This window comes from Rhipicephalus sanguineus, chromosome 2, assembly GCF_013339695.2.
Source record: "Rhipicephalus sanguineus isolate Rsan-2018 chromosome 2, BIME_Rsan_1.4, whole genome shotgun sequence".
Taxonomy (NCBI): Eukaryota; Metazoa; Arthropoda; class Arachnida; order Ixodida; family Ixodidae; genus Rhipicephalus; species Rhipicephalus sanguineus.
In genome coordinates, this window is record NC_051177.1 from 143,639,661 (window position 1) to 143,657,096 (window position 17,436).

The 17,436-nt window shown below is 47.9% G+C and overlaps 1 protein-coding gene across 1 annotated transcript in view; it reads right to left on the reverse strand.

Moving 5' to 3' along the window:
• LOC119383751 (E3 ubiquitin-protein ligase RNF19A) overlaps positions 1-17,436 on the reverse strand; it is a 149,415-nt gene that overhangs the window by 17,630 nt on the left and 114,349 nt on the right. The window contains exons 2-3 of the mRNA XM_037652052.2: positions 2,740-2,992; positions 1,230-1,627 (exon numbers count right to left, since the gene is read on the reverse strand). Coding sequence (XP_037507980.1) covers positions 1,230-1,627; positions 2,740-2,958 — 617 coding nt within the window. The 5' untranslated portion in view covers positions 2,959-2,992. The remainder of the gene's footprint in view (positions 1-1,229; positions 1,628-2,739; positions 2,993-17,436) is intronic.

Here is a 17,436-nt window from a genome sequence, read left to right on the forward strand (position 1 = left end):
ATCAGTATCCGCGTTAACAATGCCTCAATTATTATGCCGTCAGTAAAGCTGTAATTAGAGTGGCTTTAATTAACATGGCCTTAATCAACTTGATCTTTGCATGGCATTGCTTAATTATCTTGATCTTACCATAGCTTGGCTTAGTTGGCTTGACTAAGCATGAAGACTGACTAAGACCATGAAGAAGAGGACGAAGAGAGCCAAAGAGTGCGGCAGGCACTGATCATGAGAGTTTCTTGTCGACTCCGCACGGCATAACGAATAGCTTTAACAGCTCCTCTGTAAAAATGCTGATACGCACGCAGCATAGTTAGCGGGCGTAATCACATCCTATCTATTTCAAACGCGACCACTTGACCTTTTCTTTACAACTTGATGGCTGCGTTCAGACAAGAAATAATTATGACGATGGCGGTGCTCAAAAGAAGCGGGGGTAGTGTACAGTTCCCGGAAAAGCCTAGCAGACGACAGCTGCCAAAGACTGCTCATAGCGCGCATGAGCATATTCTCGTTCATTTCGCTGCTGCGGTCCGTTGTACGGCGCTGATCAACTCGGCAGTCAATGCTCGTGCATTCAGGTTAAAACAAATGGGCAGCTGCACTTGTATGCACTTACTCCACGAAGTCTTTACACCCTCTGGGGCTTCTCTTGTCCCCAAAGAACAGCAGATATCAATCAGTGGTGAGTAGTAAGCAGTATTTTTGCTCTTGCAACCACTTACTCCTGTAAGTTGACTTGAATGCTATCTTGTGCGACCTTTACAGTGCTGTCGGAGCACTCTGACTGGACCACTTGATGACACCATTTTAACATAGCGTTTCCCCATCAAACAGGCTTAGGTGACCGGCTTACTGTCTACTCTACCAATGTGTGCTGACATAATGAGCACACAAATGCCGAGCAGGAAAGCTCAGGTACAACATGCAATATTTATGTTGACAGTGAAAAGCTAACTGCTTCTTTTGCTTTGGCTGCTGAAGTGACTGACTGGAATTTGACACTAAATCTACTTGGCTTCCTTTTCATATTGCAGCTAACATGATTACATGTCACTTATGTCCCAGTGACATGCTTGCCCAAATTGCAAAGTCAACACAGTTCACTGCACAGCCGGAGCTTGTGAAATGGATAGCGAGCAACTGTCGGCTAGATCTGTCCACCGTTTAAATACGAGTTGGTGGCTCTCGGTGGAAGACAAATCCATCACAAACGAAGAACAAGCACTCACCCACAGTCCGGAGCGGGGCACCACCGGGCATCTGGCTCAGTGACGAGGACACGGCGCAGCATGAAGCTCTCGTACTTGGCCACCATGAGCTCGTCCTGCAGCAGGCGCCGGATGTCGCTCGGGTGCATGGGCTCCGAGCAGGCAGGGCACGCGATGTTCACCCGGCTCTCGGAGATCTCCACGCGCAGGTACTGGCGCAGGCAGTCGGCGCACGCTCGATGCGCACACGACGCCAGACGCGGGAATGCCTCAGCCGGTGCCTCCAACAGGCATAGTGGGCACTCGAGCAGGCCACCACCACAGCTCCACAGGGAGTCCGTGTCAGAGCTGCCCTGGCGCTCGGCGGCGCCCAGCCGAGATGCCGCCCCACCGCTGCCGCTGCTGTTCCTACGAGCATCCTGCAGTAACAAACACGATGCAGCACAGGTTATTAGCAAGATTAGACTAAAGCATGTTTAATGCCACAACGACTAACCAGCCTGGGAACATAAACTCACGTGTGTGGCAAATACAGTAGTACTACTCCTATCGTCACCTTTGGTTCTGTTTACGAAACACCTTATCTAGGTGTACATTATTTAATAAACATCTACCCAACAAAGAATAACTTATTCAAAGATTATATACTATAAATCACAAAACTACTTTCATACCAAGTTTTTCATGGTACCATCCAATAAAGACTGCACTGTGTGGGAGAGAACGCACTCCCATTTTCTTCACTTAACACTGGCACAATTGCGAACCAGCGGTGGAAACGAACTAGCCAATCGGGGAAAAAGTGCCATGCCCCTCTTCTAACTACCCCTTCCATCCCGGCGCTTGATGCCGTGCACCACCCTTAGGTTCCCTGCTCGCAGGAAAGGGTAATCGTGTCTCTGTGAGGGAGACAACCTCCATAGAAGAGAGAGATGAGAGGTTACGAAAAGCCCAGCGCATAGGGGGAAGCTCTCTTGTGCCAGCGGTGAAGTGACCACATTAGTGAAAAAGGACCCGCGAGCCACCGAGAATCAACAGCGAAAGAAGTAAGCTTACCCTTTGTTTTACATACAGCGGACTACCCCTGCAAGTGAAGTGCTCATGTTATTTCACATAGCAATAAATGGTTATTCGTTGACTTGGCCAGTTGCCTTATTCACCCAAACCCGCCGCAGCTGCGATTACTCATGCTACAGGAAGCGGACATTAAGATGCGCACAGAACAACTGCTTGCGGATGGAACCGGAGCTGGGTTTAGCACTGGCCATGCACAGAGCAAACCACTTCAACTGCTATGGTATGTACGTAAGAGCCACGCAACAGTGGTGTTGTCGTCAGCACTCAACTGTTCACGGACATAGAGCCGACTGAGAACACAGATCATTGCCAACACGAACCACCACACCCTGCTACGTACAGTCAGCTCATAAGCATGCTTTAGCTTCGTAACCTTGGCGACAGACACAAACCCAACAAGCTACGAGACAAAATTGGGATGCCAGTGGGAGGTCCAACACGCTGCAACACGTACCCTGTGCTGTGGTGGCATTCGCTGTGGAGGCCGGACGGCCTGTTCAGCATCGTGCGGGGAGCTACAGGAGCGGCCAAAGTTGCGGCGATTGAGAAAGGACGACGAAGAACCGAGCAAGCGTCGCAGGGAGAAGCGGCCCCCGGCCAGCGGATGGCGCCGGGTGGGTAGCACACCGCCACCCTCGGGAGAGCCTGGGGGCGCCGCTGCTGACGACGCCATTGCCGTTCACTGGTGGCCCCTTTCGCTGGTCACCCTGCATTGGAAGAAGAGAAAAATTGTAGCCGATACTCCATCACACAACTTGGGCAAATATGACAAGGCTGTCTAGATCGACTTCAGCACGCAGTGCAAACGGGACAGTAGCATCTGTCTTGTCTACACTGCTTTGTATTGCAGTACTACACGAACCAAAATAACCGACAGCAACTGCTAAGACACAGGGTGTCTTATGAGCACTGCAACTCCCTCATGATGCAGTTATGGCTCAAAATCAAATCAACAATGAGCAACAGGAAGCACCAACAAAGAGTGTTTAATCAGCTGAGGTATTTCAAAGCTCAAACTGCACATTTGGTGATGAGAGTTTGATACCTTCATTTGGTGATCTGTGCACAAAAACCAGAGCAACGCTCATGCTTTACTTTAACAAAGGAAAGAATGTTGAGATATTTTGTCCAGACGTACTTTTAAAAATTAATGGAACTTGTCAATGAGTATATTCCTTTAGAATTTAACATATATGGTGCTTTCAAGAAGGTAATCTTTTCAGGAAATTCGTCTGGTCAGGAACCGTGATGTTGAAGTCGCAGCACCCAACCACATCAAGGTCAAAAATGCCCAAAAGGTGTTTCAGGGCCTGTATGGGTTCCTTGCTCACTCTCAGTGTGATCAAGGGACCCGTACAGGTCCCAAAACACCTATCGTGTGTTTTTCACTTTGACTTGATAAAACTTAAAACACTGGTGAAGTTTTGCACGAGCAACTCATCTTAACGCACGCTGCACATTATTTGCGAGCCAGATATTCTGTACGTGTGTTTCTGGCCCAACCATAAATTTAGTATATATTAACCAGTACACAACCCTCAATAAAGGCAAGACCAAAACACACATGTTCACACAGCCACAGAAGCGATGCAGCACCTCGAAACGAAGCGGTACTGCGTCGCAAACACGACTGGAATCTGTGCATAAACATGGCCAGCTCGGAGGCAAGCACCGAAATGCAAGCCATGTTGTCCCCCAATGTCACTGTTTTTGTACTTCAAAAGTGCACTTCCAACCACAGTGGAAGGAAGTGCCGAGCTGACCCTGACGGGCAGTGCAATGCCAGGGTAACTCGAGGCACCGGAGTGCCGGCGTTTATATTAGGCGTATATATTATATTAGTACATAACAGCTGTATATATTAAATTAATCAAATAAAGAATTTGTACATAAAATATATATACGCATAACAAACGCGTGGGCGAGTGCCCAACAAACGATGAGCCGAAACGTCGCGATCGCACACACCCCTACTCACGCGGTGGCGCCAATAGTCCCGGTACAGACAGCTTAAAATGTAGGATTTCACAAATGTCCTTTAAACAATGTCTAACACAGAGTCCGTGACAAGGCGATAGAGTGACCTCGAAGACAACTCTTATTCTAAATCGTGATTTGAAACTTTTATTTCGCTTTAAAACAACCCAAATAAACCGCCCAAACAGCCGGCGTGAGAAGCGCTTCGAACACTGTACGCGACGTGTCGCCACTAGCGGCGCGACCGCAGCGCGCCACCGGCCTTATCAGCGAGGCTCTCTCTAATTACTACTACTACTAATAATAATAATAATATCTGGGGTTTAACGTCCCAAAACCACGATTTGATTATGAGAGACGCCGTAGTGGAGGGCTCCGGAAATTTCGACCACCTGGGGTTCTTTAACGTGCATCTAGATCTAAGTACACGGGCCTCAAACATTTTCGCCTCCATCGAAAATGCAGCCGCCGCGGCCGGGATTCGATCCCGCGACCTTCGGGTCAGCAGTCGAGCGCCATAACCACTAGACCTCTCTCTAATTGCGCAGTCTTTTATTTACTGCTGTATTTTTTTTTTGCAATGTTCAAAAGGAAACGCACGTCGGAAAAAAAAATACATTGTTTTCTTCGCGACGGTGTTCGAAATTAAAACGTGTACAAACTGACTTCTACCTGGGTAATTTGCCAGTATAAGCAGAAATGAAAACGGTCAAACCAAATCCGATACATACAGCCCCCGATCATGCATCCATACAGCATCCGACCAAATCGGAGGCTGTATGGGCATGTTATGTTGATACGTGTTCGCTTACAGGTCAACCGCAGGTAACTTAACTGAACCACTTTTTATTACACGCTTACAAAACACACACACGTCAGGCGGGAATGGAGAAGGAGGAGCGTTTAATTTCGCTCTCCCTTACTTCTGCATTAATTGCATGCATGTATATTACATCCACACCTACACTCGGACAAATACGGGGGCGGGCACACGCCCACACAAAATGAACGAAAATCGCTATGCACACACAACCATGTCACATCCAAAAACTACCGACTGACGATCACGAAACGTCCGCGCTGTGAAGCGAGCGAAAAATAAAGATTAAATGCACCAAAATACGCGCAATGCATGTTCCATACGCCCAGCGTGCATATTCGCTCCGTCGCTCGGCCTTGAGACGCTACTCGGTCGTGCTAGTGACAAGCGGAAAAGCCGGGAGTAATCTCGAACAACAAACGTTCACTTGTAAGCGCATAGGTATGCCCGAAGAACAGACCTGTCAGCGCGTCGATCGATGGATCGCGCCGAGTGAAATTATTTCAGCTCTTAATTATGAAAATATCTGAATGATAACATGCGGTATGTATGCTTCGAACCACTGACCCAGTGAAAGGTTCCCGAGGAGCCGTGCTCGGTACAGCCAGTACAGCTTCCACAAAAATTGAACCGCGGCGTGCAGACCCCTGACCTATGAATGACAGCCGTGATGGCTAATGTCGGCTCGAACCGTAAGTACTTTTTCTCGGCTAATTAAGAGTTAAAGGCTCGTCGTGACAACCGAAACTATCAAGCCTGGCCGAGCAACGGTGTCTGAGTACCTGACAATTTACCAGGACGTTCAAGTTTCCGACCTCACACCAGCGACACAAGCGTGCCTCTGTATGGGAAAGTCGACCACTTGAAGCACTAGAGATCTGCTTGACGTCACGAAAATGAGTAAGCGCTATTGGATGGAACATTATGCCAAATTCCGCGTGGGAGGGACAGCAAAGGCTGTGGGCGGAGCTAGCATTTTTTTTTTTTCGTTGTTGTTGAGGTAACCTATGTCGGGTACAACTTTAGAAAAAAGCGGCATTTGCACCTCAAAGGCGGATGCGCACGCGCTTCCACCAATGGGCGCGCGCTCTAGACTGACGTCACGAGCCGGACGGCCGGTGACTCCGCTCAAGGAGAAGAAGCGGGACTATTTCTTTGCCGCGGAGGCAATCGGCTGCCGCGCTTCGGTCATATGGGCGGGGCCTCTCCTTTTTTCTAAAGTTGTACCCGACTTTTTTTTATATATATAGTGTAAGAAAGTGCGACGCACCAGCAACCTGCGCCGTCGACAAATGAGACGGACAACTAAAAACAAAAGTACAGTAAAAGAAAAGCGCAGTGTTTTTTCATGGCAACTATAGGCCAATCTACAGCGCAACACTCCACGCTGCCACAGTATTATAACTGTGTACTCATGGTCGAAATTCCTGACTGAGGCATGTCTCACAATCATATCATAGTTTTGAAATGAGAATACCCAGACATTCTCTGGCTTAACCCTGTAAAACCCAGTGTATCATATTTGATACATTAAAAATAATGACTCAAAAGAGGTAATAAGCCCGTCAAAGCTTCATGGAAAAGCCATTATTGCATATTTAACATGTCAGAATGAAGTTACACTGAGTTATTCATTTAATCAAATAATTAATTAATTTTTAATTAAGCGTAATTAAGTTATGATCGAAACAAGTTTTCACCCTTTTTTTTCTTAAAATGAACTCTACACGAAGATTAAATACAGTGAGTGTTTCTTCACAATTTTTCTGAAGGGAGAACGCCTTTTGGGCATTACAGGGTTAACAAGGTCAGTTCAAGACAAGAACACTGAATATTCTGTACACGCTTCTCTGGCTCAACCATAAATGTAGCGATAATTAAACCCATGCATAACTATCAATAAGGGCAGGACCAAAACACGTCCACCAATCCGCACAAGCGATGCAGCCCCTCGAAACCAAGCGGTCCTGCGTCGCAAACGCGACTGGAATCTGTGCTTAAACATGGCCAGCTCGGAGGCAAGCACCGAAGTGCAAGCCATGTTATCCACAATGTCACTGTTTTTGTATTTCAAAAGTGCACTTCCAACCACAGTGGAAGGAAGTGCCGAGCTGACCCTGACGGGCAGTGCAATGCCAGGGTAACTCGAGGCACCGGAGTGCCGGCGTTTATATTAGGCGTATATATTATATCAGTACATAACAGCTGTATATATTAAATTAATCAAATAAAGAATTTGTACATAAAATATATATACGCATAACAAACGCGTGGGCGAGTGCCCAACAAGCAATGAGCCGAAACGTCGCGATCGCACACACCCCTACTCACGCGGTGGCGCTAATAGTCCCGGTACAGCCAGCGTAAAATGTAGGATTTCACACAAACGTCCCTTAAACAATGTCTTACACAAAGTCCGTGACAAGACGATAGAGTGACCTCGAAGTTACCTCTTACTTTAAATCGCCATTTGAAACCTTTATTTCGCTTTAAACAACCCACGTATACCGCCCAAACAGCCGGCGTGAGGAGCGCTTCGAACACTGCACGCGGCGTGTCGCCACTAGCGGCGTGTCGCCACTAGCGGCGCGATCGCAGCGCACCACCGGCCTATCAGCGAGGCTCTGTCTACTTACGCAGTCTGTTATTTGTTGTTCTTTTTTTATTTTTCTCGAAATTGAAAACGAGACGCAAGTTAAAAAAAAAATGACTTCAGGGTTGTTTAACAGATGCAAGTGTCGTTGGAGGCCAAGACACAGACATTTGTCGTTTTCTTGGCGGCGCGGTGCTCGAAATTGAGATGCGTACAAACTGGCTTTTAGCTTGGTGAGTTACCAGTATACGCGCAAAAGTTTTGCCTGTCAAACCAATCTGAGACTGTGTGGGCAGATTATGGTGACCGGCGTTTACACGCGTGCGAAAGGTTCTCCTTTAAAGGGACACTAAAGGCAAATAACAATTTATGTCAGAGTGAAAGCCCATTGTATGACAACTTCTAAAACGGCAATATTATCAACAGCAGGGCCCTACTTACCGAGAAATTAAGCTAAATGTATCACATGATGAGCGCCACGAGTGGAACATTTTCGAAGTGATCCCGATGACGTAGGGAAGTCGGCCTACAATAAATCGCTAGTAATCAAACTAGCAGCAGTAAAAAAAGAACATTCCGAGCATCAAAAGACGTAATAAAATGCTGTTTGTTCGTTTCCGCTTGATTCATGGAAAACAAAACCTCCGTGGCGTTGCCATGGGGAACAGCGCGTGGTTCAAAGGTTTCGTTTTCGCCGAACTGTGCCTCGCCCGTCTCAGTGGTAGTTTCGGGATCGCGTACTGCCGTGCGTGTTTTGCGCGCTCGTGAAAGTCGCTCTGACAGAAAGTTCGACAAAATGCCGCATGCGTGTGATATTGCCGGATGCCCGAATGGTGCACAACGCCAGTGCTGCAGTAAGGAAACCGGTGTGTCTTTTCACTGGGTGCCGCGGAATGAACCCTTACGCTCGAAGTGGCTTAGTGTCATGCCATTGCGCCAGTGTGCTAAACAGTCAAAACCTCTGCGTGTGTGCTCGCTGCACTTTCGTACTGAGGATTACGAGACCAACCGCAACTTGGTGACGGCTTTGAATGTGCCCATCCGAGCAAGTCTTTGCCGCAGCGGCGTTGTTGCTACTGTGGGTCCCGCTACTTCCGCTCGGCTGCTACTAGTGTCGGCGGCCGCGCAGTAAAAGCGGGCAACGTTGGGCACGGCAGCAGTGACGTATGAGAGTCGTATTTTCAGGCGGGAGATTTGAAGCGCGCTAACGCGATGCGGACCACTAAAAACTAGGGGTGTGCGAATATTCGAAAGTTTCGAATATTCGTCGAATATTACATTTGAAATATTCGTATTCGATTTGAAAATCGTGTATTCGAAAAGTTTCGAATATTCGATAACTTCGAATATTCGGAAAATTCGAATATGCGATTCGATTATCATGCATAAAATTACTCGTCTTCCACATGTCTGCTGCGTTCGTATCGCTAAAAACGTTGCCGAGAGGAGCGATAAACATCCTAAGTACACGGAGGCACGATATCTGCCTGCGACGAGCGCCCCAATACGTATGATTTATTGCTGGTGCATCTCCGACGTGCAGCGCTGTTGGCGATCATGTAACCGTACATTTTCAATATTATGCGGCCGTAACGTGCCGCACTACCACTCGTTCACTATGCGGGACCACTTCCGAAGAAAGACAGTGACCCACGTGACTGGTGGCGGACTGTAGGCACCTTCAGATACCGCAGTCTGGCAAAGCTTTGCCCCATGTAACCCCCTATACCAGCCACTTCTGTTCCAAGCGAGCGTGCCTTTTCAGTGGCAGGGGGGGGGGGGGTTATCTCTGTTACAAGGGAGCGCCTGCTGCCTGATCATGTGGAGCAACTCAAATTTCTTCATGATAACATGTAGTCATTACTTTCATTGTGCCGTGATATTTGCTTGTGTTGTGATGTGCATTGTGCTAGCCTGGACATTGTGTTCTGGAGATAGCAGTGTATGTTGTGTTGCCAGTGAGGCTGTTAATGTTTTTTTTTCTTTTTTTCAAATAGCTACATGTTAAATAAAATATTGTTACTGTGGAGGCATTTTTCCTTTGATATTCGATATTCGATTCGATATTCGAAGGTGAATATTCGTATTCGATTCGTATTCGAAAAATTTGATATTCGCACACCCCTACTAAAAACGTGATTTTGTTTCAAAATAAGCACTTCCTTGGCACAAAAGCAGCACTACGAGGTTTCTGGACCGCTATTTCAACAATCAACGTCGACTTAATATTCCCCTCCCTTTAAGGGAGGGGAATAAGCTTTACTGCGACGCCCATGTGCACGCCTATGCATTACTTGTTTGTTTATACAGATAGATGGCGGCTATCTCTACTGACCCACTTTTCATCACACATGCAAAAAAAAAAAAAAGACGGGGCAGGCAGGAATGGGGAGAAGGCAGAGTGCTTAATCTCCCCACCGCTAGTTCTTTCGTCATTAATTGCGTGTATATACCGGGTGTTCCAGCTATCTTTAGCCAAGGGTTTAAAAATGCAATATTAGAGGCAGGCGAGTGCGATCAGTTGCAAGTTGCTGAAGTCACCTTGCGCACTACAGACAATTTTTCGTTTTGTAATTCATTTGTTAATTAGAGTTACTTAACAAAATTGCTAAATGTTGACTTTAGGCAAGAAATGCGACTTGCAAAGTTCGAGAGCGCCTTCAGAAACCCCCATTGCATTATTTGCGATAAAGAAAGTCTCACATATACCATTTTTTTCCGAGCTGCAAAGAAAGCCCGCGAAATACAAAAAGAACCACGTGACTAGCGCATTCGCGCGCAGCGAACGTGCTGCTCTCAGGCGTGGTTTGAGCGAACGAAATCAGCTGCGGTCGCGAATCGCCGGCTCCTTTGCAGCGGTAGGCCGATAAGTTGGCGGTGGTTTCTTGGCCTTTCTTACTTTTTCTCGGCTGATGTAAATACTACACATATTAGCAGTTAAAGATTCGTCGTTACTACCTAAAACATTCCATTTGGCTGAGCAGTGCTGGCAGAGTCCCCGACGAAATTTACCAGGATGTTCAAGCTTCTGAGCATAAACCAGCGACACAAACGTGGGTCTTTATAGGGGGAAAGTCACCTACCTGAAACGCTGGACAAGTGCATGACGTCACAAAAACGAGTAAGCTCAATTGGATGGAGCATATGCAAATTCTGTGAGGGAGGGACAACGATGGCTGTAGGCGGAGCTGTCTTTTTGTGTGTTTGTTAGGTTGTAACCGACCACAACAAAGTAATGGACAGTCCTTGATACACGGTGTCGCTAGAGCCAACATTTTATAATAAAGTGCTACGCACCACCCACCTGCGCCGTCGACAAATCAACCGGAAACCGAAAAACAAAGTGAAAAAAGTGCGGTGTTTCACAGCGACTAGGCCACACTAAAGCGCAACGCCACATGTTGCCACGGAATTATTGTCAGCAGGCGCCTCGCACAAAGACCTTGTACGGTGCATCGCCGCGAAAAGTTCCGGTTGGGCGACGTAAATAACGTACTCAGCATGGCGCATTGACACACGCCGCAGGAGAGGGCCTATTCCACTAAACCCGAGGCCTCTGCTCGTAACACAGGAGGAATAAGTGGACAAATGAAACATGTCAAGGGTCGTACGACTATACTCAATGGCAACGTCACGGCCACGCAAAACCGCTCCGCCTCGATGGTCAGTGAATAGTTGACCTACGCCCTTTAAATTCTCAACAGCCAACATATCACGTAGTGCACGCCGAATTTAAGCTCAAGAAACTGCAGTTGACAGTTCTGTGAACAGACGAAAATTCGATCCTGAACTAATGAAGGTTTAACAAGCAACATTTTGCCTCTCTTTAGGCAAATGAGTTTTTATGACCCCGTAATGAAACAAGAACGAGTAGTCTTAATTTTCCTTTATGCTTAACTGTCTTTAAGCAGGGATAAGGACGAGCGCGGTTGGCTACCCTGCGCATGGAAAAGAACACAGATAAACAACAAGCGAAGCTAACATGCTCGCAGAAGAATGTGCACGCTATAACAGACGTAAGCTTTCCCGCAGACATCATGGCCCCATTAGGTCCTGCGCATGCAATATTGTTCAGGCCAATGCGGTCGCCGGAACTTTTCCACCGACAACACTCTATCGATCATCCGAACGAAGAACTTCATTAGGAGGTGCAGATTTTTGGGGGCGAATTGCCAATTTGGTTCTTGGCAGTAAATGATGCCATAGCATTGGAATGACGGGGCCGACAAGACGTAGCGCACGTCATTGTCTTTCAAAGTTGGGCCTTTTGTATATATATAGTCGGCGGCACCTGAAAGCTTCAGTGTTACGAGGAGTTCAGTTACCGCCGTAAGCAAATGAGACTACCTATAGCACAGCACACAATTAAGCCACGAACGCGTATGGTTAGCAGTGATTACATATAACCTCAGGGTGTCTACCAATTAAATTTTTCCAAATTCCCTGACTTTTCCAGGTATTCCATGACCATTTCAAGCAAATTCCCTGACCGGTACGTCTGCTTGGAAGAAACTGCGCACTGAAAACAAACTCTTGAGTGGTAAAATCAAATTATGAGGCGCTCATATAAAATGGAAACCACGCTGCTTTATTGCAGTCCCTTGGCTGAAGGCATCCTTTACCATGAACAAAATATTAAAAGGCACAATAATTGTTCCTTGACAAACAGAAAAGCTTGTTTATTTGCATCAGCAATGCCTTCACTGTTTCAAAGATTCAATCTCTCGCTGCAGCATGGAGACCTGAAGCTGTGAGTCTTCCATCAGTTTTTGCTTCTTCGATTCAAGCTCTTTCACAAGAGCCGCAGTCCTCTTTTTTTTTTCTTTCAGCATCCAATACGTCGAACCGTTCCTTCTTTTTCCTCTCCAAGTCTTCTTTCCATCCGATGTTGGCACTTCGAACCATGTCCATCATCTTGTCTGTTACGTCAACTTCTGCAACACCACCTGCTGCAGACACCTCATCGTACACTAACGTTTGTGCTACAAGTGACTCCTCCTCTATAATTCCTACAAGACATTCCTTGTTCACCAAAAATCCTCGCTCCACGGAAGAATTTCCATGTGAAAGGCACAGCACAATCTTCACAAACAGCAGTAGCTCTTCATGAGAACTTGCAGAGTTCCATCCACAGTTTCTCCAAGCGCCCTCTTGCGCGATCAAATTTTCGCAAACGCACTTGTGCAGTGCTGTTCGAGCACACTTGTACATATGATCTACTTGCTCTCTCTCTCCTTGTAGGTCTGTAAGGCGCCCGTGCTCTATAAGTACTTCAAGTGCAACATTAAGCTGCTGCTGGCCAGCTTCCACAGAGGTGGTACAAACTGCTGGGTTGAAGCAACTGCCCCCCCCCCCCCCCTTGTCAGCTTGTATTTCAGAGGTCATCTTTCGATTATCTTTGCAGAACAGGACTTAATAAATAAGATGCATTCTGTTTTGACACTTGCCACCGCAGTGTGAGATGGTTTAGTGATCTTTCGCAACTCACTTTTGGCGGCAAGGCCTATGTCAAAGGCAGCTATATACCAATGATGTTGTTCGGGTTCTCCAGATCAATTTTCATAAGTTTTGAAAATGTGCCTGCAGCATCCAGCTTTTCCTTTAACACGATTCGTCCCAGCAGTGACCGCAACAGGCCGCACAGTGCCGTTGCGAGAAAAGGCAGCATCCGCTTCTCTGTCTGAAACTCGGACAAAAATGGCTCCAATTCTTCTGAAACTGAAAGCATAAAGGCCAGCTTTACTGGCAGCATCTCGTCTTTCACAGCCATCTCGACATGAATATAGCTGCCACACGTTGGAGGTTTCTTTTCTTGCTTCACGTGCTCAACATATTTGATCACATTTGGGAGGACTTGCAGTGCCCTATCAAGAGCCTTGCCATTTTCCAGCCAGCGCACTGAGCAAAACTTTAGCGGAAACTGTGTGCTCCCTTTGAAATTGACATAGTCGGCTCGGCGTGCAGGGACAGTCTTGAATAAATTGTACATGCTTCTAAGAAACACTACTGTGTTCCACTTTGTGACATTGTGGCCTGTTTTAAATGCGCCACACACAACATGCAGTCCGCAGCTTCCTATGTCCACGATATTCTGATTTCCATCAGACGCAGAAAACTCTTGCTTCAATGACTTCAACAACTTCAAATTGACGTTTGGACCATCCATCGAAAGTTGAAGTATTTTTGCCGGCTCAATGCTGTCGGTGGCCTTTTTGAAAGCGGCAGCTAAATCCTCCGAGCCAGTGTGTCCTAAAAAAACAGGACGTCTAATTTACGCACCTGTAAACTACACTTTTCAGTAAAAAATAATTACAGCTCGCATATTCTGTGCACCTTGCCTTCTGCTGATGGCACTTCTAGCCTAACCAGAAGGCCCTCAAGCCGAGCCGAGATCGTGGCCAAGACAAACATGCACAATTTTATGCGCGTGAGTAACGTTGTACTCGGAAAGCAGAAGCACCACCTATGCACTGCCTTTTTTTTTTTCTACTATGCTTCTCCTTAGCTGTTCTGTGCGGTTGAAGGAGCGATTTTTTAAGCTTTGATCAATGGTAATGAATATTTTCGTGACGATCTCAAAGACTACAGTCAGTTTCCATGACCTGGCCAGATTTTTCAGAAATTCCCCGACTTTTCCAGATGTGTTCAAATTCCCTGACTTTTCCAGGTTTTCCAGGTTGGTAGACACCCTGAACCTTTTTTTTTTTCTTTTCTGAACAGCCCCAGCGCCGTCGAGTGACCACGTGACCTTTTTATTATGGTCACGACAAAAACCAACAGAAAGCGACAGCTCGAAACAAATGCGTACGTATATGTACTTTGAGATGTACAGTGTAAGCCTAACCATTCACGACGGGTGCTTCCGGCAAAACGCATCCCAGCGGGCAAGGTCGGTCTCTCTCTCTCTCGCCTTGTTTATGTATACGCGCCGTAAGCTTCGCGAGCGAGGCCGCTATATCAATCAACCCTTCTTTTTTTTTTTATCTCGTTTTTTCCGACACCGCGGAGCCGAGTTCATGAATCCTAGATCAGGAAACGGGAAACGATGCGAAGAACCAGAGAGACTGGGGAGCGGCCAAGCGCGCATCACACAACACGGAATTATTCTTTTTTTTTTTTTTTGTCTGAGGGAAACGAGGTGCGTACATACCCGGCCACGCCCACGCCACTCGTTTCCTTTTCCTTGATGTTTTATTACAGCCACCGCCGGAACGCAAAGTCCGCACGCTATATATACCACATCGAGCCCTTCGCGGCACGGTCGCGTACAACCTTGTACTAGTACATATATAAGCAAAGGTCCCCGTGGCGCAGCCGCGCTGTGCGAGGCACTGAACCGTGAAACGCGTCCGCCACCGCGGAACCGAAAAGAGAAGACCTCCCCTAGACGCAACGCGAAATAACACGCGCACTACTCGCTCGCGTGCACACACGAATAAAAGACAAACAAACGAACAAGCACGACGTGCGTGCGTATATGTATATGGGTACAGAGATTGGCAGCAGCGACCTTGCGTCGCCAGATGCGCGGGCGCCACCACCGGATGCATGCGCCGCGGCCGGATCCGCGCTGCTTTTGCATCACGCGCCTTCCGCCACGACCAAGACCAAAACGGGAGGCCGTGTGCGACGTCGTCGTGGTACGTCGGCACCGTGGAATATGTGTGCGTGTGTGTGTACACACACACACACCCAACGACAACCACCTCCTACGCGTACACGCGCCAGAGGACGAAAGTGATGGCCGGCGTTGGGACCGCGCCCCGAAAGGAGGGCTGCTGCTGTCGCATTAGCCGGGTGGGCTGGTTTAGGGAAGGGGCGTTCACCCCCCTCCTCAAGTTCTGGAATTTTGTGTGTATTGTAAGCACATTTAACGCACTTCATCGTTCTCATTTGTACATAGCCATCATGATCATCCCTGTTCTTCGTGGTTTTGTGCCGAGGCAGACACTGCGGAATAAACGGTTCTGCTGGCGTTCTCTGGTCCGGTCGTCCTGCGTCTTTCACAGTACGTGGTGGAGGTGCTGGGTACAAATGCGCGCGCACGCACACACACACACACACACAGAGATCAAGGGGGTTCTTTTCGCGCCGTGCTACAGAGTATGAGCAAGTATAAGGGCCTCAGACAGCCTAGCCGTCGTTTCGACAGGTGGACCTGTCGTCGTCAAAGGCGCCTCATCGTCATTCGTTAGTCAGTGACGTCACTCACTGCGGTGACGGGGCCCGTCACTTTAGCAACTGCACTAGAGCGACAGGTAACACGTGCAGCGGTCGAACTGTATGGCTTGAGTGGCCCGCTTGCGTCACTTGGGCGCATTAACATATGGTTCGGCAGCCGCACGTCCGCGACAACGGTCACTACATTCACTATACTGTACGACAACGGTCACTGCGCTGTAGTGACGGGGCAACCCGTCACTACAGCGCAGCTGCTAGACTGACTGTAGTTCCAAAACAATACATAGAATCATGCACGTATCTTACAGGGTCGCAAGCCCACCATGCAGCCGCATATCGCTAAAGCCGGACGCAATCGGGGCGATATAACTATCAGCTGCAGTCGACAAACCCTCGAGTCGGTATCACGTTTTATAAAACAAAGCTCGGCGGCCGACAGGGGCATCGCAAAAGCACGAAGGGGAAAATCGAACAATCAGCGTAGCGTGCAAAATCCCGTACCCGCAGTAATGCACTACATACTTGGAAAACCCGCCGCGTGGCTGCATGCACGCAGGATCCCCGCGCACTCGGCTATTTTTCGCAGCCTCCCGAACCAAGCAGCCGCGGAATGTAAACGACCGTGCATGGGGCCCGTTGCTCGAACGCGAGTCCCGCACGCTATAAGCTGCACATATAGAGAAGAGCAGCCCGCGCGCAGCTCACAATTTAGGGGGCAACCGGTGCGTCATCGAGAAAAAGACCCGTTGCTTCCATTTTCGGCACAGAACAACGGAGCCACAGAAAACATGCGCCCGGCGCATAAGGTCGCCGTCTCACGGAATCGAGCCCAAGGGTCGTATTCTGAAACGATCGCGAAAGGCGACAGTAGCCCGACGTGTTCAATAAGTCGTTTAAACAACTACTTGCCAGTGACGTCATCGTTGCACTGACGTTATGGTGTTTTCGAACATTTCTCGACACGTGAGTGGGAGAACACCACGAGCGTGGCGTTTTCGAGTGTAACGTGCTACACGACATCACTGTAACCAAGGAGGTTTAAATAAAACTTGCTGGAGTGGAGGCCGCCTATACTTACCAATGGGCCGCAGTGAAGCCGCGCCGCGCGCGCGGCGGCCATCATGCCATCATGGCAAGAAACGGGAGCCAAAGCGCGCCCGCCGCGCTGACCGCGTCTTTCCGCCGTGGTTTTTAATGGTTATGATGGCGAACATTAAGGGAGAAGTTGTCAAGAATAAGAAGCGAAATTGCAGATAAGAATGCGGTCAGTTTTATTCTGTTTCTTTTGGCGTTTTCCTTGCAAGCATGCACACCGAAGGGCCTGTATCACTGCTTTTTTTTTTTTTTTAAATAATTATCCTCGTAAGAGCAGACCTCATTTCTCGGCATTCATTTTCCTGTTTATTTCGTTCGTCATGTGACGGAGTCTTATGCATATATGGAGTTCGGCCACTTTGCTTGAGCGGAATATAAATGTGGGTCCAAAGCACCACAGTCGATATGCTCATCGAGAAGGATATATATTCGTCAAGGCTTGAAAGCCATCTCTTTTCTCAAGACAAGCTCAAAATCTCCAAAAA